The sequence below is a fragment of the Apodemus sylvaticus genome, chromosome 22, assembly GCF_947179515.1.
Source record: "Apodemus sylvaticus chromosome 22, mApoSyl1.1, whole genome shotgun sequence".
Taxonomy (NCBI): domain Eukaryota; kingdom Metazoa; phylum Chordata; class Mammalia; order Rodentia; family Muridae; genus Apodemus; species Apodemus sylvaticus.
In genome coordinates, this window is record NC_067493.1 from 53468564 (window position 1) to 53495402 (window position 26839).

The 26839-nt window shown below is 53.6% G+C and overlaps 2 protein-coding genes across 6 annotated transcripts in view; one reads left to right on the forward strand and one right to left on the reverse strand.

Annotated features, from left to right (window-relative positions):
• The window catches only part of Bicdl1 (BICD family like cargo adaptor 1), an 87642-nt gene extending 77788 nt beyond the window's left edge, over positions 1 to 9854 (forward strand). The window contains exons 8-10 of one of the 3 annotated variants that reach the window (XM_052167530.1): positions 2215 to 2345; positions 5922 to 6042; positions 8441 to 9854. In XM_052167530.1, coding sequence (XP_052023490.1) covers positions 2215 to 2345; positions 5922 to 6042; positions 8441 to 8602 — 414 coding nt within the window. In that variant the 3' untranslated portion in view covers positions 8603 to 9854. The other 2 variants (XM_052167532.1, XM_052167531.1) reach the window with 2 other exon arrangements.
• Positions 9855 to 10771: 917 nt separating this feature from the next.
• Rab35 (RAB35, member RAS oncogene family) lies at positions 10772 to 26033 on the reverse strand. Of its 3 annotated transcripts, none has more exons than XM_052167533.1 (6): positions 25901 to 26033; positions 19984 to 20034; positions 17534 to 17657; positions 14117 to 14241; positions 13910 to 14034; positions 10772 to 12279 (listed from the first exon to the last, which is right to left on the reverse strand). In XM_052167533.1, the coding sequence occupies exons 1-6, from the start codon at positions 25959 to 25961 to the stop codon at positions 12151 to 12153; spliced, it is 615 nt and encodes a 204-aa protein (XP_052023493.1). In that variant the 5' UTR covers positions 25962 to 26033; the 3' UTR covers positions 10772 to 12150. The 3 variants fall into 3 exon arrangements, with proteins under 3 accessions (XP_052023493.1, XP_052023494.1, XP_052023495.1); XM_052167534.1 differs by lacking the exon at positions 25901 to 26033 and adding an exon at positions 25209 to 25385; XM_052167535.1 differs by lacking the exons at positions 13910 to 14034; positions 25901 to 26033 and adding an exon at positions 25209 to 25275 and having other exon boundaries at positions 12173 to 12279.
• Between the last annotated feature and the right edge of the window lie 806 nt (positions 26034 to 26839).

Consider the following 26839-nt stretch of genomic DNA (forward strand, 5'->3'; position numbering starts at 1 on the left):
AATTCCAAACTGCACGCTCCCAAAGCTCACTGAGAGTGTTGGAGCATCTGCAGCGTGCGGAGCATCGGCCCAGGCCCTCACATTCCTTATTGGGCACTGAACAGAGTTTGAGGTTAGGAGAGAGGCTCATCAGTTAACAATGCTGTCTGCGGGCTGGAGAGATGGCTCAGTGGGTGAGAACACTGACTGCTCTTCTGGTGTGTTTGAAGACAGCGACCATGTACCCACATATATGAAATAAATAAATCTTTAAAAAAAATTCTTAAAAAAAAAGACTGCTGGTTGCTGCCCCAGAGGACAGTGTCTGACCCCCACACCCCACAGCAGCTTGTAACTGTCTGTGACTCTAGTCCCAGGGGTCCAACACCCTTCTGACCTTAGCAGACGCTGGGCGTACATATGCCTGGCTCATAGACATGTGAGCAGGCAAACACCCACCATACACATAAAATTTTCCTGTCTTCCTGCCTCATCAGTGGATGTCTTCTACTTTCATGCTAAGTAGCTGCTGGCTCTGACTGTGACCTTGATCTTCATCTAGTCATGGAGTCAAGGTGGCAGCTGTTCCCTTAGTAGGAGGGAGCAGATTGGTGTGGATGGACTCCCTTGGAGAAGTGTCAGTGGGTGTGTAATTCTTACCAAGAGGGTGTGACCGGGCGTCCCTGTTCATGTCTCAGCCTGTCATTCTTTATTGCTCAACACATTTATTGAACTCTCCAGAGACTGGTTGCGCACAACACATTTGCTTTGTGTAACTTACGTAAAATGAGTACACTGCATTAAATCTGATAGCTTGTAGGGTCAACAGCAGGAACATCTGGATGGATAGCTCAGGTCCCAAACAGGAAGGGAGGAATCATGGGAAGACAGCTGACGAACCAGTCCCTACCCAGGTGCAGCCTTGCGTCTCCCATGTCTACAGTGTGGGGGTGGGGTGGGGCAGCAACTCTAGTTCACACCAGACTGCAAAAGGCAGTAGATGCCTTCCTCATCTGGCTGTTCTAGTGTGATGTCATACTGTCCCCACAACAGGACATAAGGTCAGGGATGCCCCCGCACAGTGAAGGTTTGGGTTGATGACTAGCTCAGAAGATCAGCTGGTCAGTACATGGTAGGATCAAGTGCTCCTGCAGCCACACTCTGGGATGTACAGGCGGAGGACATGCTTTTGGGACTGTGTGTGCATGAGTCAGGTCGGATGGAGTGTGTTGCCACGCAGCCTCTAGAGCAGCCCCTCGGTGCCCAACAGTAGCTCCCAGGTCAGTTGTGAGGACTGACAGCAGGCGCCATTTACGGAGGCACGGCCCACAGAAAAGGTAATAGACCCAGACTGACGGATCATGCGGAAACTGTGTTCTAGAGCCCTGACACAGATGGGGATCCTTCACTATCTACCTGGAGTGTCTCTCAACCAAAGCAGGGTGGATGTGCAGAGGACATGGGGAATCTGGTCCATGGCTGCACCGCAGGGTCAGGCTCCCTATAGTGAGTGAGTAAGTGAGTGAGTGTGTGTGTGAGTGCGTGCGTGAGTGTGCTTGACATAACTGTTACGTAACTGCAGGACCTGCCTACTCCCCATACATGCCCTGTGGATATCTTTTTAAAATTTTTATTTTCAGAGATGTATCCTTAATTTTGTGTGTATCACAAGGGGGTGTTGGAAATCTTCAAGATGGAGTTAGAGCCAGCTATAAACTGAGAGTACTGAAAACCAAAACCAAAACAAAACAAACAACCTTGAGTCCTCTGAAAGAGCACAAAGCATTCTTAACTGCTGAGCCATTTCTCCAGCCCCTCAAGGTTGAGGTAGATGTCAGAAGACAACTTTTTGGAGTCAGTTTTCTCCTCCCATCTTTTTTTTTTGTTTTTAAAGATTTATTTACTACTATAAATTAGCACGCTGTAGCTGACAACCAGAAGAGGGCATCAGATCTCCTTACAGATGGTTGTGAGCCACCATGTGGTTGCTGGGATTTGAACTCAGAACCTTTAGAAGAGCAGTCAGCTCTTAACCGCTGAGCCATCTCTCCAGCCCCTCCTCCCATCTTTATTTGGGTTCAGGTTGTCAGGCTTAACAGGTAACAGATGGGTAAAGGCGGGCACCTTTTACCTGTTACCCATCTTGCTGGCCTCTGAGTGCCTTTTCCTGGGAGACCACACCCAGGCCAGCCACAGCAGCGTTATCACAGACATTTCTCCTTGATCTGTTGCAAGGTGACACTGCTGAGCGCGGAGATGACTGCACTGAAGGAAGAAAGGGACCGACTCAGAGTGACATCTGAGGACAAGGAACCAAAGGAGCAGCTTCAGAAGGCCATCAGGGACCGGGACGAGGCCATTGCAAAGTGAGTGACGTGGGTTGCTTACTGTTGTTTGTTTGTTTGTATTGTAGTGTATGTATATGTGGTCAATACATTGCTATGTGGCCCCTGTGTCCATCCCTGTAGTACTTGAGGATACAGGATACAGGTTGTCTTAGTCAGGGTTTCTGTTCCTGCACAAACATCATGACCAAAGAAGCAAGTTGGGGAGGAAAGGGTTTATTCAGCTCACACTTCCACACTGCTGTTCATCACCAAAGGAAGTCAGGACTGGAACTCAAGCAGGTCAGGAAGCAGGAGCTGATGCAGAGGCCATGGAGGGATGTTCCTTACTGGCTTGCTTCCCCTGGCTTGCTCAGCCTGCTCTCTTATAGAACCCAAGAGCACCAGCCCAGGGCTGGCCCCGCCCACCAGGGGCCCTCCCCCTTGATCACTAATTGAGAAAATGCCTCACAGCTGGATCTCATGGAGGCACTTCCCCAACTGAAGCTCCTTTCTCTGTGGTAACTCCAGCCTGTGTCAAGTTGACACAGAACCAGCCAGTACACAGGTTTTCCATGAGTGCTGGGATCCAGACTCTGGTCCTCACTGTTCACCAGATGCCCTTCCTCTCTGAGCCGTCTCTCCAGGCTCCACTCTGTTTCCTTCAAGAAAACTGCTCTGCATGCTCATCTTTAAAATGCGGGTGCCAGGTGGTGGTGCCCACCTGTGATCCCAGTACTCGGGAGGCAGAGGCAGGCAGGTCTCTGTGAGTTTGAGGCCAGCCTGGGCTACAGAATGAGTCCAGGACATCCAGTGATACAGAGGGAAAAGTCTGTCTCAATAAATGAATGAGTGAAGGGAAGAAGGAAGGAAGTTCTGTTATGAACCTGCCTTAATGTCATACATCTGTGCTCCAGAACTTAGGAAATACAAACAAGAAGGGGCTTCGGTATAAGCCAGCCTGCACCACAGATGGGGTTCTCTCTCTCTCTCTCTCTCTCTCTCTCTCTCTCTCTCTCTCTCTGTGTGTGTGTGTGTGTGTGTGTGTGTGTGTGTACGTACAAGGTGGAAGTGCAGGGGTAGTTTCCCAGAGCCCCTGCTTGGCTGTCTGTTTGGTTTGGTTTGCTATGCAGCTAAGACTGGCTTCTGACTTGAAATTACTCTCCTGTCTCAGACCCAAGTACTGAGATTGCAGGTGTGCCCCAACTGACCTAAAAACATTTCCCAGGGCCTCGATTACCGCCCCCTTCACTGCGGAGAGAAAAATCGAAGGTAATGAGGTGAACCCCACCTTAGAGGGCGAGGGCACTGCTCACTGCTGCGACCTTCAGGTCTGCTGCACCTCTAGTCCTGAACTGAGAGGAGCTGGTCTAAGTGCGGCCTGGGCCCTTAAACTAGAGCAGTGTGGCGCAGCAGGCTCTCCAGCTCCACCTTCCATTCTTCCTGTCACCTATGTCCTGCTTCACCTTTGGGCCCATTTTTCTCTGATCATTCCTCACATTAGGTCACTTTGCAGAATTGAGTGCAGTATATCTCAGTAACATAGGCCTGTCTGTCATCTGTCCCTGTGAGCCACATTCCGTGTGTACTTTAAAGCAGTGGCATTGAAACTGGCCTCACCCGTGGTGTTCGGCACCTGCACACATTATAATCACCGTGGCCTCCCCAGAGCAGTTGAGTCTGAAAGGCTGGGGTAGAGCCACTGCTTCACCTGGTTACTTTAATGTGTATTCAAGGGAGACTCACCTCACCGAACTGGGCTGCGAGGACTTAAGGCATTCCTTATCCCACACAGTAGGAAAGCTGCTAGCAGTGATCACCTTAAAAGCACTAAAAAGCACTCACCAAAAACAGAAGTTAATCAGGCAGGTGAGAAATTGTACCACTAAAACCACACCAATGTGGATACCACAATTGGTTCTGGAATAGCACTTTGCCCAAAACAAAACAAAACAAAAACTAGTGACTTCATTTGCATAAGGCATTCTTCTGAGCATTGGAAATACTTTTTTTTTAATAGGATTTTAAAAAATCCAGGCAGTAGTGGCACATATCAGAGTGTGAGGCCAGCCTTGTCTACAGAGTGAGTTCCAGGAGGGCTATACAGAGAAACCCTGTCTCAAAAAAACAAAATCAAAAACCAAAAGAACAAACTAATAGGAGTCATGTATGATAAGCAACTTGTGTGGTTATTATACCTTTTGGGTCTTTGGATCAGTTTGAAGACTCCCCTTTCCTCCGCAGGCTGGAGTGCCTGGGCCCTAGCGTTCAGAACCATTCCCGTAGCTCTGGGCTGCTCGGGCGCCCTCTGCTGGCAGACACTTGGTACTTCCTGAGGCTAGAGCAGCCGGGAGGCGCCTGCGCTTTGGGGGCTGTCAGGCCAGCAAATCGCGTCCATGGCAACTGCTGCCTTGAGGATTTCTGCTGTTCTTTAACAGCCAATGGCTGTGGGCATGACAGAAGCAACCTGCGGCATCTGCAGCTTTGCCCATTGGACAAGCTTGGTCCTATCCCTGTGGCCTGCAGCCGCAGTGGGCGTGGCCGGGATAAGCCCAGAGTTGTCTGGAGCAGCTTCTAGGGCAAAGTGGCTGGTGAGTGCACCACACTGGGGTGTGGAGTAGGTGACTAATTGCTGGGTAGAGGGCAAGGCAGGGAGGAAGTACGGTCTGAGCCCTGTACAAACGAGAATCACCTTCTCATTCTGGCTTTGCTCATTTAGTACTGAGATCGGAACGGAGGCCGCTGCAGGCCAGGCCTGCTGCTCTCCGCGGTCTGGCAGAATATGCCTTCAGCAGCAGCAGCGGGTGCTGCCTGAGCAGCGGGTGCTGCCTGAGCCCCGGCAGCTCAGTTACCTGCGTCCTCCTCTCACGCCCGCTCCAATCGGTCAGCTTTGTGTATGGAGCAGCTAAAATGTAAGAATGTTGTGTAGGTGAGCAAAACAGTACCCGAGACATACAAATCTGAAAATACTGAGGTATGTGGGAGAGTTGACATCTCATCAGTGACATCTCCAGAGATTAACCCCAGTGTATGTATCTCTGTGTGTTACATGTCCACACACTGGCAGTTTTATTCCATAGAGCTTGACCTTTTCCTCCCGGTCCCATCATGGTAAACTGTCAGTAAATACCGTATATTGTCTTTAAAATTTGTTTCTACAGTTCCCCAATTATTGGAAACTAATGTTGCTAAACTGTGGCCACCATCCTTTGAACAACTTTATCGTTGGAATAGTTTCTTTAAGGGCGGAGTAGCTAGTCCAAAGGACTGCCTTCCCACAGCAGGAGAAGGTCCCCGCCCTGCACTGCGCACAGCCTTGAGTGTAAGGCCCTCAAGCAGTGCCTTTGCCGAGTGGCCTGTGATCCTCTCTAGGCTCCGGTCCCAGTGGACATGTCCTGTGTCACCCACTCACTGTGACTCCTGTTTAGTGACCACAGGCCACCTTAGACTGTGGCTTGGTTAGGACGCGTGTTACAGTCCCTGCAGAAGCTCCAGTGGCCCTGGTGTGGGAGCAGCCCTTCCCCTCCCCCAGAGCCCAGCTCTCCTAGTGAGGAAGCAGGTGCCCCTGGCACAAGGTGCACGTGTCTGTGCCGTGCTCATCGTGGCCAGTGTTTGCAGGAAGAACGCTGTGGAGCTGGAACTCGCCAAGTGCAAGATGGACATGATGTCTCTGAACAGCCAGCTACTGGACGCCATTCAGCAGAAACTGAACCTCTCCCAGCAGCTAGAGGCTTGGCAGGTAAGCGAGAGCCTGAGGCCTAGGTGGGGAGCACGCCCACTCGGAAGAAGTGTAGAAATAAGGAGAGTCCTGACAAGATTCTGGGAGCCCCAGGGTAGAATGCTTTAGGGTGTCCTTGAGACAGAAAGCTCAGGGAGCCTCTGTTAAGGATGCACTTCCACCAGACGTGGAGCGGGCCCGCAGCTGGTCGCTCTGTGTGTTTTAAAGTAGTGTGGAGCCAGAAGGCCCTGTGTGACTGGCTGAAAATTCAGAACTGGGCTCAGGCCAGCGGTCCCACAGGTGCGGCCTTCCCTTCTCAAAGGTCCGTGGCTTCCTTTTCCCAAGGGCACTGTTGTGGCACGAGTCCTGGAGAGAAGGCGCCGCTGCAGCTAAGACCTGCATTTCTAGGGTCTCCCAACTCCCTACTGCCCTGGGGTTGTGACTCGGGGATGAGGGGTGAGGTCGGTGAGTCTAGTGGATAACGTTTGTCTCCAAGAGACTCTGACCTACTAGACCGTAGTCACCTGTGAGCCCCACAGGGACTGACAGAGCAGCAGTGTCCATTACATTATGGCCCTGTGGGGCTGGCAGCCAGAGTCCTGACTGCACCATCAGGTCGCTGGCTCCCTGGCTCCACCCACCCCAGCCAGCCAGACCGTGGCTCACCAAAGCTGTTCTCTCTTCTCTCCCAACCGCAGTTTGCTTCCTCAGGGCTTTTCACTATCTGGCTCCTTTGGTTTCTGATCTAGTGGCCTTTCTCAGTTCCTGTGCCAACAGCTTTAGTTGTACACCCCTCCTGCCTTTGAGGTGAGATTGAGCCTTGTGTCCATTCATCTGTTGTCCTCTGCCATCTGTCCCGCATCTGCCATCTCCCCGTGGCCCACTGTGTTGTGTGCCGGAGCCTAGCCTCATCTCTGTGCCATCGAGTCCCAGCCTCCTCCTGTTACCGCAGCACGGCAGACTGATGCCGCCTTATCACAGATGGGTTTTCACCACAGGAATAGCTCAGCACAGGATCAGGACCAGCTCTGTATATGAGCGCGTGCATGGGTAAAGTTCCAAGGAGCTGTGCTCCCTGGAGTCCCCTGACGGACTTGGTTATTTAATGTATAAGAGTGCAGTTTAAGTGACCGTGCCAGAGTGACAGGCAGGCAGCGTCAAGAGGACTTTTCCTGAAGCTCCAGGACTTGTCCCTTTGGCTTTGAACAGTGTACTGCATGGAGCTGTCCTAAGTGCCGTAGAGCAGGGGGCTGAGAGTGCGCGTGAGGCTCTCCAGAAGTAGAAGCCATGTGCTGGCAAAAGTGACACAGGGTCTAATCTCAGAGGCGGATAGAAAATGGAGCTGGCAAGGGAAAGAGGAGGAGGAGGAAAGCCAGGGAGGGGTCGAATGTGATGGAGGAGCAGGATGGGAAGGAGAAGGGGGGTACAGCCGTGTGCTCGCTGCCTGGGGAGGGGTCAGGAAGGTCCTCTGGTTTCACTAGGAGACCTTCAAAGATACTTGAGTGGTGCGCGCAGAGCGGAGCCTGTGTGCAGCAGGGGTGAGGTATCCAGGGTCTGCCCTCCCTCCGCTCACCAGTGCCTACCCGAGCCACACAGCCCAGTCTGTCCATGCTGCAGGGAGCCACCTAACCTGCCTCACCCACCCGCCCATGTGCTTGGACTCAAGCAGCTGAGTCCCTGTGGGTTTCTTAGGGTCACAGCTAGGTGAAAAGCTGAAGGAGACAAGAAGGTGGTGGCTGTGTGCTGGGGTGATCACCGGGGCTCCTTGCAGATGGGAGTGGCAGAGCCATTGTCAGGTAGCTGCTTCTAGTCCAGTGACAAGAGGGAACTATTCCACGGCTGCTCCTCTGCAAGCCGCCTTCTCTACGGTTGCTTTTCCTAGGCAGCCAGCTAGTTAGAAAGGTAAGGTCCTTGTAATAGACTGAAGTTAGAAAAAGACGGCATTGCTCGTAGCTTTAGCTGTGAGAGCTTGGTCATGGGGCTCATCCCAAGCAGAGTGGCTGTGGCTGGGGTGGGCACAGGCTTACTCTGGGAGGGATTGAAGGGGAAATTAGGACACAGATAACCCTGGGCAGACCATTGGGCTACGGAACTCACAAGCCAAGATCACTCTGGGCTGAGGATGCAGTTGCAAGCCAGACAGCAGGCAGGTGGGTACCAAGGCAGCGGGTCAACTAGTGTGGGGCTGCACTGGTTTGTAGGCCTAAAGGACGGATGGCACTGGCCCTGAGGCTGCGCACTAGCTACATGGCGCCATATGTGTCCTGGCATGGTGCCAACACCCACCACTGTCTCCGCAAACTACAGTGCTTCCTCACCTCATCCCCCATCTTCACCGCTGCCTACATTTGTCACCTCACTGTCCAGCCCCAGGACCAGGTGAGAGCAGCTGCTCACCCCACCTCCTCCCTCTCCGCAGGACGACATGCACAGGGTCATTGACAGGCAGCTGATGGACACGCACCTGAAGGAACAGAGCCGGCCTGCTGCTGCCTTCCCGAGGGGCCACGGAGTAGGGCGGGGACAGGAACCCAGCACCACAGATGGCAAACGGCTCTTCTCCTTCTTCAGGAAAATTTAAGTGGAGAGGAGTCTGGCCATTGAGAGGGGAGAGCAGTGGCAGCTGAGAAGGGTTCCCCTTAGCTGGAACAGGGCGGCTGCACTGCCTGCCCACCTGCCCTGGAGCCCAGTTGGCTCCCAAGAGCTCACTCCCTATGCCAGTGTAATGGAGGGGCAGGGGGCCTGCCTTGTCCTCTGAAGGCTGCCCCCTACCAAGGGACAGGAATGAACCATGTCCCCACTGCCCAAGCCAAGCCTCACCTGGGCTTCCTCAGGCTCCTGTTAGTGAGCAGGGCTCAGCCACTTCCCATGCAGCACTGATGGCCTCGGCCACTCAGACCCAGCTCATCACGGCCCACCCTAAAGGCTCTGCTGCCTCCTTGGATTTTGAACAAGAGGAAGAGATTGCGGCCTCCTGTGCATGCCTCAGGAGGCCTGAGCCTCTCCTCCTGCCCAGTCACTGGCCTGGAGCAAGGGGAGGCACGGCCCCTCACCCATGTGCATGCACCTCTGCTGGAGCCTCTGGATAGCAGGAGGCCCAGCCCATGGCTGTGAGGTCTAAGAACTGGGTGTACCAAGCTCTGGTGAGGCCATCCTGTACCCCAGAGAAGGCCATCTTCTGGCTGCCACCACTCCTCAGCTTCCTCCAGTGCAGTCCTTACCTCTAGGGAGGCCTGGGCCGGGCAGCATCCCCACTGACCCCCGTGGGCTTTACCCTTCCAGACTTTCCCCCTCATGGGCTAGGGCTGGGAGGGCACTTACCTTCACAGCTCCCTCCACCTCGAAGGTAGCTTCTTGGCCAAGGTGAGCAAGTCCAGGCCACCAAGAACAGCCTGAGGGCCTGGTTGTGCCACCCTCACACTGAAGGCAGCGTGGGAGCCACAGGGTGGACGGATAAGGCTGCTGGGAGCCTCCAGATAATAATGCCCACCAGGCCTCTGGGGACAGAGGCCTACGCCTGCTGCTTCTGCTCCTTCCGCAGCAGCCACGTCCATCTCTGCCCAAGCCCCAGCTCAGAGGTTCTGTGGGCCCGGCCTGCAGCTGCTTACCACTCCCTGAGCCTCCTGCCCTCAATGGGGAGAAGCACAGCAGTGCTGAGCGGAAAGAATGTACTTATAGATATGTACATACCACAGTGCTGTAATTTTGTATGTAGCAATTGTGTAAATACACGTATGGATTTTATAATACACATATAAATCTATAAAGGCATATTTTTAGAAAAACAGCGCACCACTGCTTCTTTTGAAAATAGTCTGAATAAGAATAAAATGAATTTCTACAGAACCCCTGCCTCAGTTCCTGGGTATATGGAGGGCTGTTTGGCATGAATGTGCTCTGTGCTGTGTCTAAGCCACTGCGGACTACTGGTGTAGAGGGCCAGGGCCAGCCCCAGAAGGGGCACGTCAAAGTGGCAGTGCCATCCCCACCCTTCTCCAGCGTGGCAGTGATACCCAGCTTCAAGAGCTCACTGCGAGCACACGCTTTCGCTTCATCCTTCCACTGTGTGCAGAGTAGGCACAGAGCTCCCCTCGTGTCTTCCCACACGTGCTCTGGGCCCTGACAGTGTCCCAGGGCCCTCCCTGGCCCCTGTGGACAAGAGCTGGACCAACAGTGGAAGGGCAGGTACCCAGAGCACACAGACCCTGAAGGAAATTTGGCAGCTTGAACCTTTATTTTTAGTATTTTTTTTTAAAAAAGCATAATTAGAAACTTTCAATACAGAAATAATCCTAGCAAACCATTTAAAAGTTTGTTGTTTGACAAGAGTTTCACATCAGGTCCACCAGGACACCAAGTTTAGCCCTGATTCTCCCCCCCTTACCCCCTCCCCCTCATGCATGTAACACTGCGGGACAGGCATACTGTTGTCACCTGGACCTTAACAGGTGGGTGCCAGAAGCCAGAGGCCTTCAACTTGGGCTCCCTCTTACTGCTTGAATTGGCAAACACTCCCATCCTGGTTTTCCCTGTGTTCAGAAGCATGTCACCCGCCCAGGAACAGGCCCTCCCTCGGTCAGCCACCGCACTCTGCCTCAACTCCCAGCTCACCTGGGCCATGTGGAGACGGTCGCCTAATGCTTGATCCTGAAGTGCCTTCCTCCACCCCAAACCCAGCCTGATGCTCAGAAACACAGGCCTGCCACACAGAGCCCCAGCTCTTGACAATTCGGACAAGTGGAGAGACAGGTGAGAAGAAAGCCCCAGTTTTATTGATTGAAAACCCATCCACAGTGTTAACATGGAAAATCTGCAGTATTCTGTGATGATTGTCCAATCAGGACTGTGCCTGGAAATCTCCTAGGAAAGAAAATCTAAAACACATTATGGTGTCCAAATCAGTTTTTCTGAGTTACGTGATCCTTCAGGGAAAGGGAACCAAGTGTCCTGGGGAAGGGGGAGCTAATCAAATGCAGATCACCCTGGTGGTGGGTAGGTAAATACTGGCTGCCCCACGCCACCACCACTTCTTCCCAGTGGCTAAGAATCTTCCTACCACCTTCATACTAAAAACAGATCTGTCAGTAATGCAAAAGCCGCCTATCCTGGCTTGGCGGTGTCTTCCCATAGCCCAGCAACCCCTGGCTCTGCCACACATGCCTGGTGCTACACTGCAAGCCATCTCCAGCGGGCAGCCCTCAGACACACAGGAATGATGGCACAAAGCCTTCCTTTCCCATGGAAGGGAGAGTGCCTAGCCCTACACTGAACAGAAGCCATACACCTTTTCTAAAAAATACTGAGCCCAAAGTAGGACAGTCACAACTTTTGCTATTGAGCCAATCAGGAAATAATGGTGAAGAACTTTGATTTGGCTTCATTGGTTGTATTTGTTAAAATAATGTTCCCCCTTGCAAGCTCCATCTCTTTACAGATGTACCACTACCTTTCTGCAGAAACGGAAACATGTTGGGGAAGTGAGAAGCCATGGCTCCCCTGGGTTTGCAGCAGAGGCATCTAGAAGGCAGAATGAGAAACCTGTTGTTCAAAAGAGCAGGACTGAGTTCCTCTGTGGAGCTGAGGGCCTGGGGCCAGCAGAGGGCAGGGCCTTGTGTGGCGGCTCCAGTTCCCCAGCTCCCAGAGCAGCTGTAGGGTAGGAGCCACGTGGATGGAGTGCACTCCATGGGCCAGGGACGGCCAAAGACTCGGCTAGGGCACGAGGCTGGCTCCTCAGGAAGCTGCCGTGGAGATGGGTTGGCGGGTGTGGGAAGGTCTGCTGCAGCAGGTTGGCAGGAAGGAGCCAGGAGCCAGAGCGGCTGAGGGTGTGCAGCTGGTTAATGCAATATACACTATGTACAAACTGGTTATCAGTCCACTCAGCTGGCAGCGTCCTCACCAGGTCCAGGCGCCTCAGCAGGGAGCAGGGCACCATGGGGAAGGGCGGGCTTGTCCAACACCTTCTTGGCACTCAAGGGGAAAAGGGGAGGAAGTGCCGATGGCGCCTCCCGATACAAAAAACGTGGAGAGAATTCTTTAAATAACGGCACTAAACTGAGACTGTCCCCCGAGAGCCTCCGAGGCCTCAGGCTGGGGAGGGATGCAGTGCAGTCTCTGCAGTGGGCTGGGGCATTAGCAGCAGCGTTTCTTTCGTTTACTGTTTTTGGTGAGCTTCACCACATCGTTCTGTTGCTGCTGTTGCTGTTTTGCCAAGTTGTCTTTCTTTGCTCGTAGAACCAGCTCCGTGATACAGTTGAACATCTGGAGAGACGACAGGGCAAGGCTGACCCCGCAGACTAGCACAGCCACCTCCCCAGGCCATTTCTGTTTCTCTTGACTCTAGCCCAGCTTGGCCTTAAACTCACACCCATCCTGCTGCCTCCCCAAGTGCCTGGGCTACAGGTGTGCATTGTGTACCCTCAAAACATTCTAGTCCAGGGGTCTCACCTTCCTAACACTGAGACCCTCTACTACAGTTCTTCATGTCATGGCGACCCCCCAACTATAGAATTATTTTGTTGTTACTTAATACCTGTAATTTTGCTACTGTTACAAATCAGAATGTAAAATCTGATAGTGACCCCCGTGAAAGGGTCATTAGACCCACAGGTTGAGAACTGCTGCTCTAGGCAGGGGGGAATGGAGTTAAAGGTTGTAGCCTGTAGCTGTCTTGGCAAGTCAATCTCTTATAGGTCCCCACAGAAACCAGAGGCAGAGCCCCTGAAGCTGGAGTCACAGACAGGTGTGAGCTGCTGGCAGGGGTGCTGGGAACTGAACTCAGGCCCTCTGTAGGAATGCTACAACCTTAACCACTGAGCCAGCCCTCCAGTCCTTTTTAACGCATAGTTAGAAGCCTTCACTGAGAACCCTCTGGCAAGGCAAAGGGATGTTACTCTGCATGTAACAGGGGGTCTCCGCCTGCCCACTTGCCATCCTCCCTGCAGTGGGGCTAGACACTGCCAAAACCTTTCTCTGACTACCCAGTGTCCTAGTCAGAGGAACCACCAAGCCATAGGCCCACTCTGTCCCCAAGGCAGGAGCAGCAGAGGAAGGAAGGAAGGAAGGAAGGAAGGAAGGAAGGAAGGAAGGAAGGAAGGAAGGAAGGAAGGAAGGAAGGAAGGAAGGAAGGAGAGAGAAAAGCTAGACAAGGAGCTCAGAGTCCTGGAGCCAGAGCTGGCGCAGTGCTCAGGAGCTTGTATGTGCCATCTGCAGGACAGGCGTCGGGTCACAGCAGGCTCTGATAAGCACTCTCTCCAGCTCCATGCTTTCTGATGCCCTCTGTGGCTTCTTCATGTGAACGAGTGTGTCCATGCACACGTGTCTTTGTAGAGAGGCAAGGTAGCGTCTCCATCTATTTAGCAAGCATGCTGTAGAGTATACTCCGCCAGCCTCAGCCCACTTGATCCTCCCTACCTGGAACACAACTCCCCCTCCCTGTGTCCACATGAGCAGATGAATCCACACAGGTAGGTGGCTCCTGGCTTGGCTCTGAGGAGCTTGTGTTCCCAATACGGTGAGATCCCAACTTCCCTAGCACCTCTCGACTCCTCTCTAGGGCCAGGGAATGGGCCAAGTGGGGCTTGTGACCAAAGCTCTGGCTCTTCTCCCTCAGAATCACAGCTGCTTCATGAGGCTACAAATGAAGAGCTTGCCTGGGCAGAGGCTCCACCCATAAGCCCCTTGTTCTCAAGGCCAGGAAAGCCAGCAACTACAGGGCAGGGAAGAGAGGTAATGATGGGCTCCAGGAAGGGCCGATGGGGGCCGCTGGAACAGAAAGGCCCCACCAGCCCTGACTCCACCTCTCACGGTTAGATCCAAGGCTACTCAGATTCAATAAGAGGAATTTTAGTCTCCTCCCTGCCACCCCTCCGCCCGCCCCGCTGGAGCCTACCTCTTCCACGTTGACGTTCTCCTTGGCACTGGTCTCAAAGAGCTGGATCCCCATCTGCCCAGCAAATTTGTAGGCATCTTCTGTCTCCACCACCTTCCGCTCGGGGTCGTCATTCTTGTTGCCCACTGAAGACAAAGCGACTCAGCTGCCTGCGGGAACACCACCCGTGCAGCTCTCTCGCCCTCCCACCCTGGGGCCCAGCCTCACCTAATATTCGGCACACATCGTCACAGTTCTGGTTGATTTCATGAAGCCATCGCTTGACATTGACAAAGGACTCAGCACTAGTGACGTCATAAACCACAATGACCCCGTGGGTTCCCCGGTAATACCTGTAGGGCCAAGATGTGGATCAGGGCTTGGGCCTGGGACAGAGCTGCTTCCCTGGGACCTGCCTGCTACAGGACAGTGGCTAGGGAAGGTGCGGGTGCGCAGGGCCGGACCAAGCCCTGCACCCAGCCTCGACCCCCAGCCAGACAGCAGGACAGGCTGCTCCAGCAGCACTGGCTTCTCGGGCCTGTCCCTGGCAGCAGCGGTGGGGGCGGTAACAGTCCGGGGTGGGCCAGGCCTGACTCTGTGCTGGAGCTGGAAATATCTTTCTTTTCTTTTCTTTCTTTTTTTTTTTTTGATTTGTTTTTTTCGAGACAAGGTTTCTTGTGTAGCCCTGGCTGTCCTGGAACTCACTCTGTAGACCAGGCTGGCCTCGAACTCAGAAATCCGCCTGCCTCTGCCTCCCAGAGTGCTGGGATTACAGGCGTGCACCACCACTGCCCAGCTGAAAACATCTTTCAAGTTCATTTTTACAATTCAGGCGGCTTCTGTGTTTGATTTCATGTTATCACTATCCTTGTTTAAATGTTCAAACTTTCTTTCAAATCTCAGTATTAAAGTGCCATCCCAAGGGGCTGCACCTCCATGAAGCCACAGCAAAGTGCACCACTCTGGCTCTCCTGGTGGGCAGTGACGCTTCTATTCTGCTGTTGGCTGACTGTGCCAGTGAGGGGTGTGGTGGCTCTATAGACCTCCAGCAGCTGTAGGAGGGACTCAACTAACCCTGCAGACCCAAACCAACCACAAGGTCTGGAGATAGGTGGCTGCCACCATTCCTCTCCAAACATCTGCTCCCTAGACAGCACCAAGCTGGAGCACAGGGCATTGGCCTCACGGCACCAGAGGCCAAGCAGCACCCTTGGCCCCACTCTAAGCCCAGGACTGTCCCTCAGAGCCTTGTCTCTAAGGCTACCTATTCTTGACAACGAAGGTCTTCTACACCTAGAATAAAAAACCCAGAAGGCAGGGTGCCTACTGTCCTAGGTTTCAAGATGGCTACACCAGGATTCACAGCCCAGACTGGTAAAGAGAACCCCCGCTGTCTACTCTCTGAGGTCAAGACATATCTGAAAAGTGGAACCTGGTTGTGTCTCTGAAAAGACGTGCACTCTGGAAGCAGCCTTGCATCCTACCCTGTACCTCGCTTCCTATGAAATAGGGGGTGCTAGTACAGACTTCTAAGAGAGGCTGTGAGGACGAGGAGATCACAGACGCCACCCAAAGACACCCAATTCAAAGACAGCTCTTTCCTATCAGGACAAGCGCTCCTCCACAGCAATCTGGAGTTCCAGAACCAAGAGTGAGTGGCTGGGCAGGGCAGGGCAGCCCCAAGGGCAGGATGTAGACTTGTTCCAAGGCTGCGAGCCTTCTTGGCTTTGAGGGAGTGCACTGTCCCACTGTCTCAGCTCAGGACCCCTAAACCAACCTGGCCCTGGTCCCACAGCAAACTACTACCCTGAACACTACAAGTTCAACAGCACAGCTTGGTGGATGCCTCTGCAGCAGTGTGAGAGCCACACGGATGGACACACGTTCCTGCCAGCAGAAGTACAAACAGCGGAATGCCTCTGTAACCTTTCCTTTCCTGAAGATACCAAGAAACAGCACACCACTGCCCTAGCTCCTGCCGCTCCAGGAGAGTCTTGGCCAGAAAAGGGCCCATGCTGGGCCATGGGTGGCTCTACCTCTGTCTAGCAGAACACCAGGGCTTCCTTCAGGCTTCTGACCCAGGTATCGCACATCCCCTGCCCTACTCATCTTTGCCCCAGCTGGGCCCGGCTGCAACCTCAACACCCAGGTCTGTTTCCCAGGCCAGCGCAAGGTTCCACTCCGCTCACTCCTCCCAGCCACCAGAGGGTCACAGAGCTCCTCAGGAAAGGGCTCTTGTAGCAGACACACCAAGTACAGCCACTTCCACTCCTACACTCTCAAACATGCAGCTACCTGAAGAGCCTCTCATCCCACCAGCCACTCTCAACAAGGTGATGGGTCTCTCCATGATGAGCCTCTCCATGGCCCCCTTGGTAGGCTCTGAAGTGCTTTCTACTTCAGAATTGGCCAAGTCTAAGACTCCACGCCAGGGGCTAACTTTGGTTTCCCCAGACAGTACAGAGCCCTGAACCCAGGGAGTCCTGGTCCATGGCACTCACATCCTCTACAGTGTAAGCAGTACAACACACACACACACCAACCTACCCTCCTCTCAGCTGAGCAGCCCTGTGCTTCCCTAATACAGGAACCCCTGACACTCACGCCCTCAGAGGACACCCAGGGCCCACAAGGACTACCTATATTTCCGTGCTGACAGAATGGGAAACATTCCCGAGACTTGGAACTGTTTATACAAGAAGGCCAGGGATGTGTCCACAGAGGCCAACCCTGCACGCACCATGGAGCCCACTTCTCAGAAGCACCTGGAGCTGTGAGAAATGGCCCATACCTTTAATCTCAGCAGAAACAGGTAGATACCTACGAGCTTGGGGGGCATCCAGGGCTACATAGTGAGGCCCTATCTCATGCACTGAGACATGCCTTATCTGTAAGATGGAGTTACAGCACAGAGAATAGAGAAAGCCATGGAAAAGTCCCAATCTGAAGACCAGGACTTGAGCCTGCGAACTCAGGCAGATCCCCAGCAGAGACCTCTGGACACGGGCACAGGCTAGGCAGCTCGTCCAAGGACATGCAGCAGAACAAACATTTAAAGTCCATAGTTTCATGAGCACCTAAGATCCAAGACTCTGCGTGACTCCATACTGGAGTGAGTTTACAAAGACACTACCAGACAACTGATTTCCCGGCCAATAGACTGGGGATGTGGAGGAAGAGCCCCACACCTATGGTCTCCAGGCCTCCACAGAGCCATCTCTGTACAGAGACTGTACAGAATGAACTGACACCACCAAGAATTGTCAGTGGCTCACTGGACACAAGGGAAAAGCTGGTCACCCAGCGGGGCAAATACTGCTGCTATTGCCACTTGAAGACAGTGGAGCTGGCAGCAGGCAGGAGTGAGCGACTGTCCGTGGGTTGTACACAGTCTCTACCATGACAGACACCGGGGCCAGGTGCCCCACGACTGCACTGCACGGCCCTGGCCCTGGTGGCTACCACCACACACCATGGCATCATCTTCAGGAAAGGAGACAGGCATAGCTGCCGCCACCCACTGAGGCCAGCAACCACCTCAGCCTCACCTCCTCACACCCAGGCCATTTCTACCACACTCTCTCCGTTCGGCAATGTCACTCAACTTCACGCAAACACCCAAGGCCAGGGCCTCCAGGGACTCACGTAGAGGTGATGGTGCGGAAGCGCTCCTGTCCCGCCGTGTCCCAGATCTGCAGCTTCACCTTTTCCCCGTTGATCTCTACGGTCCGAATCTTGAAATCCACTCCGATCGTGGTGATATAGCTGCCTGTATGCACGCAGCCCGTTACTGAGAGTCCTCGGTCCCCCAAGCCGCAGCCCAGCGCACCCCACCACATGTGCCCCTAGCCAGCCAGGGCCCTAAGCACAGTCCTGAGCCAAGAAAGCTCACCTGCTTTAGCAGGCCCACAGAGCAAGTGACACAGAGTAGGAAAGACTTTCAGAAACATAGACTATGATTGTCATTAACATGTGAATGACTGAGGAGACGGGAGGCTTTACTGCAGGGCAGGGCAGGGCCAGGTAGGCTGTGACCTGAGAAGGGAGCGCACCTATTCATCCTGGGTTTCTCTCTTTATTGGAGTGGAGGACAACCTTCAAAATTGACTAATAGGATCCAACACTGCACTTTCTGGAGGGGGACAACAGCAAAATATCCATGGCAGGTTTGGGGTTTGTGAGCCTAAGCCCCAGGACAGAAAGAGGAAGAAGTCAGGGCTGGTCCTCCAGGCCCTTCTGTACTGCCGAGAACTTCTACCATTTCTTGTGCGTGATACAGCGGGGCAATGACTTTTCACAGGAAAGAAACCTTTGAAACGGCTCTTAGGACATCTGTGTGGAAGACGCGTCTAAGCACATGGCCTACTTCTGCAGGCCGCTGTGGTGCAGGCTTACAGCCACCTCCTAAGACCATGGGCCTTACTCCACCCACAACATACCAAGAGCCTCTTTCAAAGGACCAGAAGTGTGAAGTGTGGCGAGGACAGAGGAAAGGCCAAAGTTCAAGGTGAGGCAGAAATGAAAGCAAGAAAAAGGTTAGAAAGAAATGAAAGTCAGTAGACAAGCTTAACAACAGTGGGGCGAGCACCAAACGCCTGCTGCTCAGCCCCTCACACGTGGGCAGGCAAAACAAAGCGCAAGGAAGAAAGCTAGATTCTGAGGAACAGGAAAACACACAGTGATTGGAGACAATTTCAGTCGTCACAGGGCCACTGGCATCTAGTGAGCCAACAGAGGGCCTGCATTCAGTTCCCAGCACCCACATGGAAACTCACAACTGCAGACAAAACACCCAAATACAGTTAAAGAGGAAAGGCTGGCGGAGCGTGGGTGAGTGCAGCTTCCCTGAAAAGCAGCTGGAGACCTGGTGAGGTGGTTTAAATGGGGGAAAGCGTTTGCAGCCAAGCATGATGCCCCCCCAAATGTCCTCTGTCCTACACGTCTACACCAAGAAGGTTTGAGTGGGAATGGTCCCCTCAGGGTCACATACTTGATGCTTAGTGACCAGGAAGTAGAACTAGAGAGATTATAAAGATTAGGAGGTGTAGCCTTTTGGAAAAAATGTATCCCTGTGGGTGGGCTTTGAGGTTTCTAAAGCTCATGGCGGTCTGAGGCTCGCTCCCCCTTCCACCTTTCCGGACCGGGATAGAGCTCTCGGCCACTGTTCCAACCCAATCCTTGTCATGATGATAATGGACTGACCCTCTGAACCTGCAAGCTGAGCCCCCAGTTAAATGTTTGTGTTTATAAGAGTTGTGGTAGTCATAGTAGCTCTTAACAGCGGGGGACAGTGACTAAGACAAATGCATGTCCCCTCATATACCCTTTGCCCTCAGCTTCAAGCAAGTTGGCAGAACCTGGCAAAGTTTAAACACTCTAGACCCTATGACCTAGTAACCTCACTTCTATGTGTACACAAAGAAACAATGTGTCCAGTGCTGCTTCTTTGAAGCAGCCACATGACCAGGGTGGTGTCAGTGAAGGGCAGTGCATTCTAGACATAAGCAACTTCCTACTCCTTGCAGAACCAAGGGAAGCTGGGCAAGGTGGCACACACCTTTAATCCCACTACACAGGAAGTAGATCTCTGTGAGTTCAAGGCCAACCCAGTCTACATAACAAGTTCCAGGCCAGATCAGAGATCTATGGGAAGACTTGGCCTGAAGACAGAACAGGTCTGTAGATAGACAGCAAGGCGGAAGCATGTTTCTCAACAAAGATTTCTGAACAGCTAGTGGGGTCAGGAAAAAGACAGACAGATAGACAGACACACACACACACACCACCCCCAAACAGAGACCCAGAGCAACAAGAGTTAGGCAGGGACAACTGTCATTTTTCCATCATGGACATATTCCTATTAGATATGTATTATCCAGTATATCTTTAACCTCCTAAATGTGGACACAGGAGACCCTGTGGGGACCAGCAGAGGCGTTCTGTGACAAAATGGACCAGGAGGCTTCTTTCCTGAGCCCCCAGAGCCACACTTTCCCTCAGCCAATAGCCAGAATGACAGTCTCCTGAATCAGACAAGGAACAGGGTAGGGGATTCCAAAACCAAAACACCCCAACAGCACCCAGGGAGGACTCACCTGAGAAGGTGTTGTCCGCAAATCGTAACAGCAGGCTGCTCTTGCCCACACCTGCAAGGAGAGAGAGAGAGAGTGCACACTGAGGTGAGCGGAGGAGGGGCTCCTTCCAGCCGGTCATTCCTTAGGAGCCCAGTGGGGCCACAACTCTTCTCAAGGGCAGCCTGTCTCCCTGCACTCCAAGAACATCTTCCACTCAATCGCTGACCTTTTCCTCCGTCCTCATGTAAGACAAGCTGCTCTCAAATCCTCTGGGGTAGATGATAGAAGGACTCAATGTCCAGGCCCTGTTCTGAGGGCTGCCCCAGCAGCCTGGAGGAAGATACCAGACAACAGAGACAAGCAAGAGGAAGGTCAACCAAACGAGACCCGTCCAAGCGTGTCCTCAGCAAACTCCACACCACTTTAGTTTGCAAGGAAATGGAAAGGCGGAAAGAGCCCTTGATTTTATCAGGTGACCAAAACCCTACAGAGTTGTGACTGAGGCGGAGGACTCGGCAGGACACCTACTTGGCGACCACCCCGTGAGTGCCTGGGCCTCAGAACTTGCCAATGCGGCTCCTCGCTGTGCCTTGTAAGCCTGGCTTCCCCGTGACCACCAAACACAGTGGCTCTGGTTGGCAGAACGCCTACCTGCCTCCACCACCCCCAAAATGGCTGGATCAGCCAACCTCAGAATAAAGATTAACGCACACTCAAGTCAGCGTGGCTGGTGGCTCTTAATGCGCCCAGAATCCCAACTCTTATCTCTTCATATGAGGAAACCAGGACTTACAGAATTAGCAGCTGACCTAAGATGCCTCCAAAGGAAAGGAACACCAGTTTCAAATCCAGGCTTGTGGAGCCCCGCTGGACACCTCTGCCGAGGTCCTGCCGGCTTGTTTGCTCAGCCCTTCCTTCCTTCCTTCTCCCTTTTTTTATTTTTTGTGGTGGGGGGTGCCGCATAGCCCCAATGAGACTTGAACCCGATTCTTCTGCCTCCCCCTCCCTGGTTACAGACATGCTGGGGATTTAACCCAGGGCTTCAGGCACCTGGAGCAAACACTCTACCAACTGAACCAGATTCCTAGCCCTTCTTTGGGGCATTGTTAGCCCCTTTAATAGAAATGCAAATGACTTCCATTTCTTTGAAAATCAATTTTGCAATACCAAGAAAAATTTAAATAGCCCAGCCCCTGTGACCTGACATCCTCACTTCTGTGGAACTGAACACACAAGAATAAACACGGTGCATCCCAGTAATGAAGGATGACTTAAAACAGAAGCAGCCAAAGCCGCACAACACGAGCACGCGGTGAACGCCAGCCTGGCCTCCTCTTGAAGCCTTACAGGAGTTGGCATAAAGTGATCCCATGGCTCTATACACATCTCTCCTGTTCTATGTCGAACAGAAATGCCTTCAGAGGTACCAAATCAGGACCCCATAAAACTAAAATCAAAATTTAAGCATATGTGCCTATTGTGAAAGAAAGCCAGAGCTTGACTGCAGTTCTCAAAGACAGTGCTGTTCTACCCCAGCCCTCAAGTAACGAGGCTGCAAACCACTCCTGCCCACAGCTGTACAGTTGTTTCTACCCCAGGCCCAGACATCCTCTCCAGACCCCTTCAGTTTAGAACTTGAGCACAGCAGGGTCCTCCTTCCCAAAGAGGGTCTGGGGAGGGTGGCCCGCTGCAGAGCACCTGTAGCTCAGCCTCCTGCTCACAATGCCCTCGCTTAGCACCACTTCCTCATTGTTCCGCCATGAGGCTTCCTGCTAAGCCCAAAGACAGCCCGGCTTCTGGGCTGGTGCTCACGGTGTTCTGCCTGATACTGACACCCATTGGCCCACTGGTGCCTCTGCTTCCTCCTGGAGCCTTCTAAGTCCAGCTTACTCAGCAAAAGCTCATTCTAGTCACTGAGCAGCGAGTTCTCTAGGACCTAGACCTCCCTTCACTCACCCTATGCATTCATTCAGAGCTATAACTGAGCCCTGCACTTAATAGCTACCAACTAAACAGCCCTCCACAAGCTGACAGTCTCAGTGAAAATCATGCTACATCATGCTATTACAGTAGCATCCCAGCTGCCAGTGAAGCAGCCCTCAAACTTCAGCAGCAAGACACAGGAGAATCCTTGTCCCATTAGACAGGGTCAGCAGGCCTGGAACTCTCAATGTAGACCAAACTGGCCTCAAAACTGGCATAAAGCTACCTGCCCGTGCTGGGATTCAAGATGTGCAATAATACCACATATAGCTGCCACCACCACCATCACCACCACCATCACCACTATCACCAATTATCCAAATATCACATATCTGTAATAGACCTGGGAGAGAGCAGTACCATCCTCAGCTGCAGAAAACCACTAGTCACAACATGATCTGCTGCCGTGGACTTGATACCAACCTCCAACTCTGCTCTTCCTGAGACTAACAAAAACCAAGACATACCACATCCCAAATATCCCAGCGGCTCTCTACCCTACAGATGTACCCAGTGAAGAAGCCCAGGCCTACCTCCGGCACAGCGAGGCTTCCTTCTAGCCACCTGGCTGTAAGGCCTGCTACCCTGCAGGGGAACAGGCCCCAGCATGCTTGATACCTCCTCTCAGGCAGGGATGCCACACTGACCGTCACCCCAACCCCGCACACTACTCTGGACCCTCCCAGCTCTGCCCCACCACTTTCCTCTGAGGCCACAGGCCTAACCACTGTTACCTCAGTTAACGTGGTAACAACCTGAATTTCACCTCAGTAGGCACGTTCTCGCGTACCCGCAGACCAACCTTGCCCACCTCCCAGCTCCTGTCTGCTCATCTGTTCAGAGATCTGAACAGTCTAAGGGCACACTAGCCTCCAGGCTCTGAGAACATGGTGAGTGGCATCAGTGGGTACGGTTGCCATACCCAGGGTCAGGACAATGTCAGGACAGCTGAGAGGACAGGATCTCAAGAATAAAGAAAAGATGCCCATGCCTGGGGAGTACATTCCAGAAGTGTGTGCCCTGTGGCTGGGTGGGAAGAACTTAGACTTGATCCACCAGGATCCAGTGAGGCCCAGGCCTGCGAGCCCAGCAACACCTGTTCTGGGCTAGCATTCATGCATGGACTCCTGCGCTGCTGCCCAAGCTGTGCGACTCAAGACAGAGAAGCCTTCTCTGTGCCTTGGTTTCCTTATCTGACAAACCACAGAGACCATGGGTGAGAATCAGATAACAACGTGTCTGTCAGTCAGCCCATACACCTTCAGAAGCACACTCGAGGGGCAAGGCAGTCGAGCTAAGCCTTCAGCTCCCTGCCCCCTGGCTACCATCTCCCAGGTTCCTCAATGCTTGGCTTCCACTGTCAGCTCAGTGGCAGGAGAAACCCAACAGCACAGTGTCTCCCTCTTCTCCGTAACCCAGGCCTACAGGCTCACACCGACTCTGGAGTCAGACCACAGATAGTGACCAGTCCTCTCGCACACCTGCCTTCTGAGCAAAAGATCACTATGCCATGCATGGTGCACCGTGAGAGAGCAGGCTGACACCATTTCCCGGGTCTCACAGAAAAGAGGATGGCCACAAGCTACATCTTCTTGAGGAGTTTAGCCTTTCGAGTTTTGGCTATTAACACTGGCCACGTCTTGAGGAGGGATAAGGACCTCTGACCACAGTGAGCTGTCTTTAGCTCTGAGAGGGGAGATCACCATAATGTCAGCTAATCCACAGAGCCCAGAGGAATGCCATCAGCTGGGTCCAAGAGCAAGTCTACACGGCTTGCCTGGTTTTCTTTCATTCAAGCCACAACAATCAGTCTTCCACCTTCCCAATTCCACTCCCAGCCACAGCTTTACTCTCCCACCTCAGCCGTCAGGCCTCAGCCTTCCGGACACCTTCCCCACACCAGCAACCCCCAAGACTTCAGTCATCTCCCACTGCATCCAAACCACCAACCACATCCCAACCCGGCTTCTCCCGTGAGACCGGAATCCACTTACTTCCATGACCCATCTATGATAGTGTCACCCAACAAGCCTATATCCTGAGTCTCAGGGGACTCGATGCTCTATTTCCTTAACAATCCACAAGCTCTACCACCAACTTGGCTGTCTCAAGTCACATGACCCTCTATCCCACACTCAAGTCTGATCTATAAACTTAGCAGCTCCCCAGCCTCTTTCCTAAAGCATCACATAATCCTGGCACCTCAGCTAAGCTCCCATAAACATCCTGGGCCTGCCTCCCTGAACTCACCGTCACCCCACAGACCTGGTCACCTGCCACACTCCAAAGACCTCTAAAACGGCCAAAAACCACTGTGACTTTCCTAACGTTATTCAGCGTTCATTCACTGACCAAATGCATTTAAGCACTGGGTACCAGAAGCTGATCTATGAATCAGAGACGGCGCAGTACTGAAAGGGGTGTGTTTGTGTGTGTGTGTGTGTGTGTGTGTGTGTGTGAGTGTGTGTGTGAGTGTGTGTGTGTACAAAGCATATTGGATGAAGCACCCAGGTAAGATAACAGCAGTGTGCCAGGCACTATTCCCCTCATCATGGGAGTGCTCACTGGCTAACATCAGCCCTGTTAGGCAAATCTACTACTCCACTCTACAGATGAGAACTGAACCATGCAGAGATTTAGTAACGATTCTGCAGGAATGTGCTGTACCTGCCGCACCTCATCCAAGCGCACAGCACCCCGGAGAGGCAAGTCCTGGAAATACCCCCATTTCACAGAGGGCTGAGCCTTCACAAGGAGCCTCGTGCTGACAACACTCACTATTAGTTAGTTACTTACAGGTTACTTTATGCCGGGTGAGGCTCTAAGCACTTTCCCTACTTGAGCTCACCGAATACTCAACACCGCTCAGCTTAACAAGTCCCCACTTCTCAGATGCAGGAACTGAGGCTCAGAAACGCGAAGCAACTTGCCCAAGGTCACAGAGCGAATAAAGCTTGCCTTCCGGGGACTCGAACCCAGGTCTTCTCCAACTCCTCCAGCGATCGCGCGACTTGACCAAGGTCACACGTGAGGCAGGAGCAAGAGCCGGGCGTGCATCCCGCGCGCTCGGCGCCCCGACCCGCCGAGGAGCAGCCCGGAGCCCCTCGCTGCCGCCCCGGGGCCTGCGGCCGCCCAGCTCCGCGCCTCCCGCCCCGCGCGGGCCGCGCCTCCTCGTCCGCCCGCTCGCCCGCCCGCCCGCCCCGAGGCCCCCGCGGGCCGCGCCCGGCAGGGCCCGCACCGCCTCCGGCCCCTGCGGCCCTCACCGCTGTCGCCGATGATGAGCAGCTTGAAGAGGTGGTCGTAGTCCCGGGCCATGGCGGGCGGGGGCGCGGGCGGGGTCGGTACTGGCCTCGCGATCCGCAGCTCCCTCCCGGCTGCTCCGGCAGCGGCGGATCCACTTCCCGAACAAACAGCCGGAACTGACAGAAACACCTCCCTCCGCTCCCCCCACCTCCTCCTCCTCCTCCTCCTCCTCCTCAGCAGCCGCCGCCGGTGCCGCCGCCTCCCTCCTTCCCGCCCCGCCCCACCACTGCGCAGGCGCGGCGGCTGGACCCGCCTCTGCGCAGCCGCAGCCCAAGCCGGCCGCGCCCTCTTCGCGCACGCGTAGTGCGCACGCTCCCCGGCCGAGTTCCGAGCGAGCGAGCGAGCGAGCGAGCGAGCGAGCGGGTGCGGCCTCCGTGGCCCCCGGGAGAACCGAGCCGTTTCGCAGGCCTGACGGAAGAGAGGCGACGGCCGGCCGCGGGGCTGAGACCTGGAGGTCAGCGCTGGGCGGAAGTCGCCTCCGAGCACCACGACCCTGGACGCCCGACCTCCTGGCGGAACGGGTAGCGGGTTCCGGATTCGGATCCGTGGGGCGCGCACGTCTCCTCCTTCTGCCTCGGTTTCCCGGGGCGCCGTTCCGCCGTACGCAGCGCGGAGCCAGCCCCAGGTTTTTCCAGTTCGAGCGGAAACTCACCTGCCCGTCCCCGTGCGCTGCCACTGCCAACGTCCCTGCAAGTCTGCTGGGGTCGCCTCATCCCTGTTTTTTGCTTTTTCCAGACAAGTTCTCAGGTAGCCCAGGTGGCTCCTGACTCTCCGAGTAGCCGAGAATAGCCATAAACTTGTGATCCTACTTGTACCTCCTGAGTCCGGTTTTATGTGATGCTGAGACTCGAACCCAGGGTTTCGAACCCAGGGTTTCGCAGATACTAGGCAGGCGGTCTGCGAGCCGGACTCCACCCCCAGCACTGCCCTCCAGTGCTTTCCAGTCAAGCACCTGTTGGGATACTGCTGCCTCCTAATCTCTCCCCATAAGAAGCAATGCTAGGGTTTAAAACAAAATACCGATGCTTACTGAATTCAGAGTTGACATTAGTGTTCCTTCTGAACCAGTCCTTGTAGTAAGCCATTAAAGTTTTGTGAACAGCGTGAAACACTTACTAGTTGAGTGGATACAAGTTTTCCCATACAATTCTGAGTATCTACGCACACAAGTGCCTCCTACGAACACAGTATACCGCCTTCAATCAATTGCCGCACCACCACGTGGTACTGGCTGTACTCATCCTTAACGATTCTGCCGCTGGTAGATTGATGCAGTTCATAATTTTCTTGTTATTCGAGGTATTGTAGGCAAGGTTCTTGATCAGCACACAGTGTCTGAACCAGGCCTTGAGCATATTATCTCCAGAAATAAGCCTGGTGATGTCAGATAAACATGAGCCTAGAATCATAAGGTACCAGCTGAAGAGACGCTGTGGTATGTGCTCTTGACTGAAAACTCCTGGGTCTGGGCAGATTAATGCCATTCCTTTGATTGGCAGTTTTAAGAAGCAGGGAAGGGCTGAGGGCTGGTTCAGCAGTTAAGAACATTGGCTGCTCCTCCAGAGGAACCTGGTTAAATCGTCAGCCACCA

What these genes read in the sequence shown, in the direction of transcription:
- Rab35 (XM_052167533.1), bottom strand. Translation starts at nt 25,961, where the DNA reads ATGAGGCGACCCCAGCAGACTTGCAGGGACGTTGGCAGTGGCAGCGCA. An exon ending in TGCGGACAACACCTTCTCAG is followed by an intron (nt 17,658 to 19,983) that starts GTGAGTCCTCCC and finishes GCGTGCATACAG; the next exon opens with GCAGCTATATCACCACGATC. An exon ending in AGAACGTCAACGTGGAAGAG is followed by an intron (nt 12,280 to 13,909) that starts GTAGGCTCCAGC and finishes TCGTCTCTCCAG; the next exon opens with ATGTTCAACTGTATCACGGA.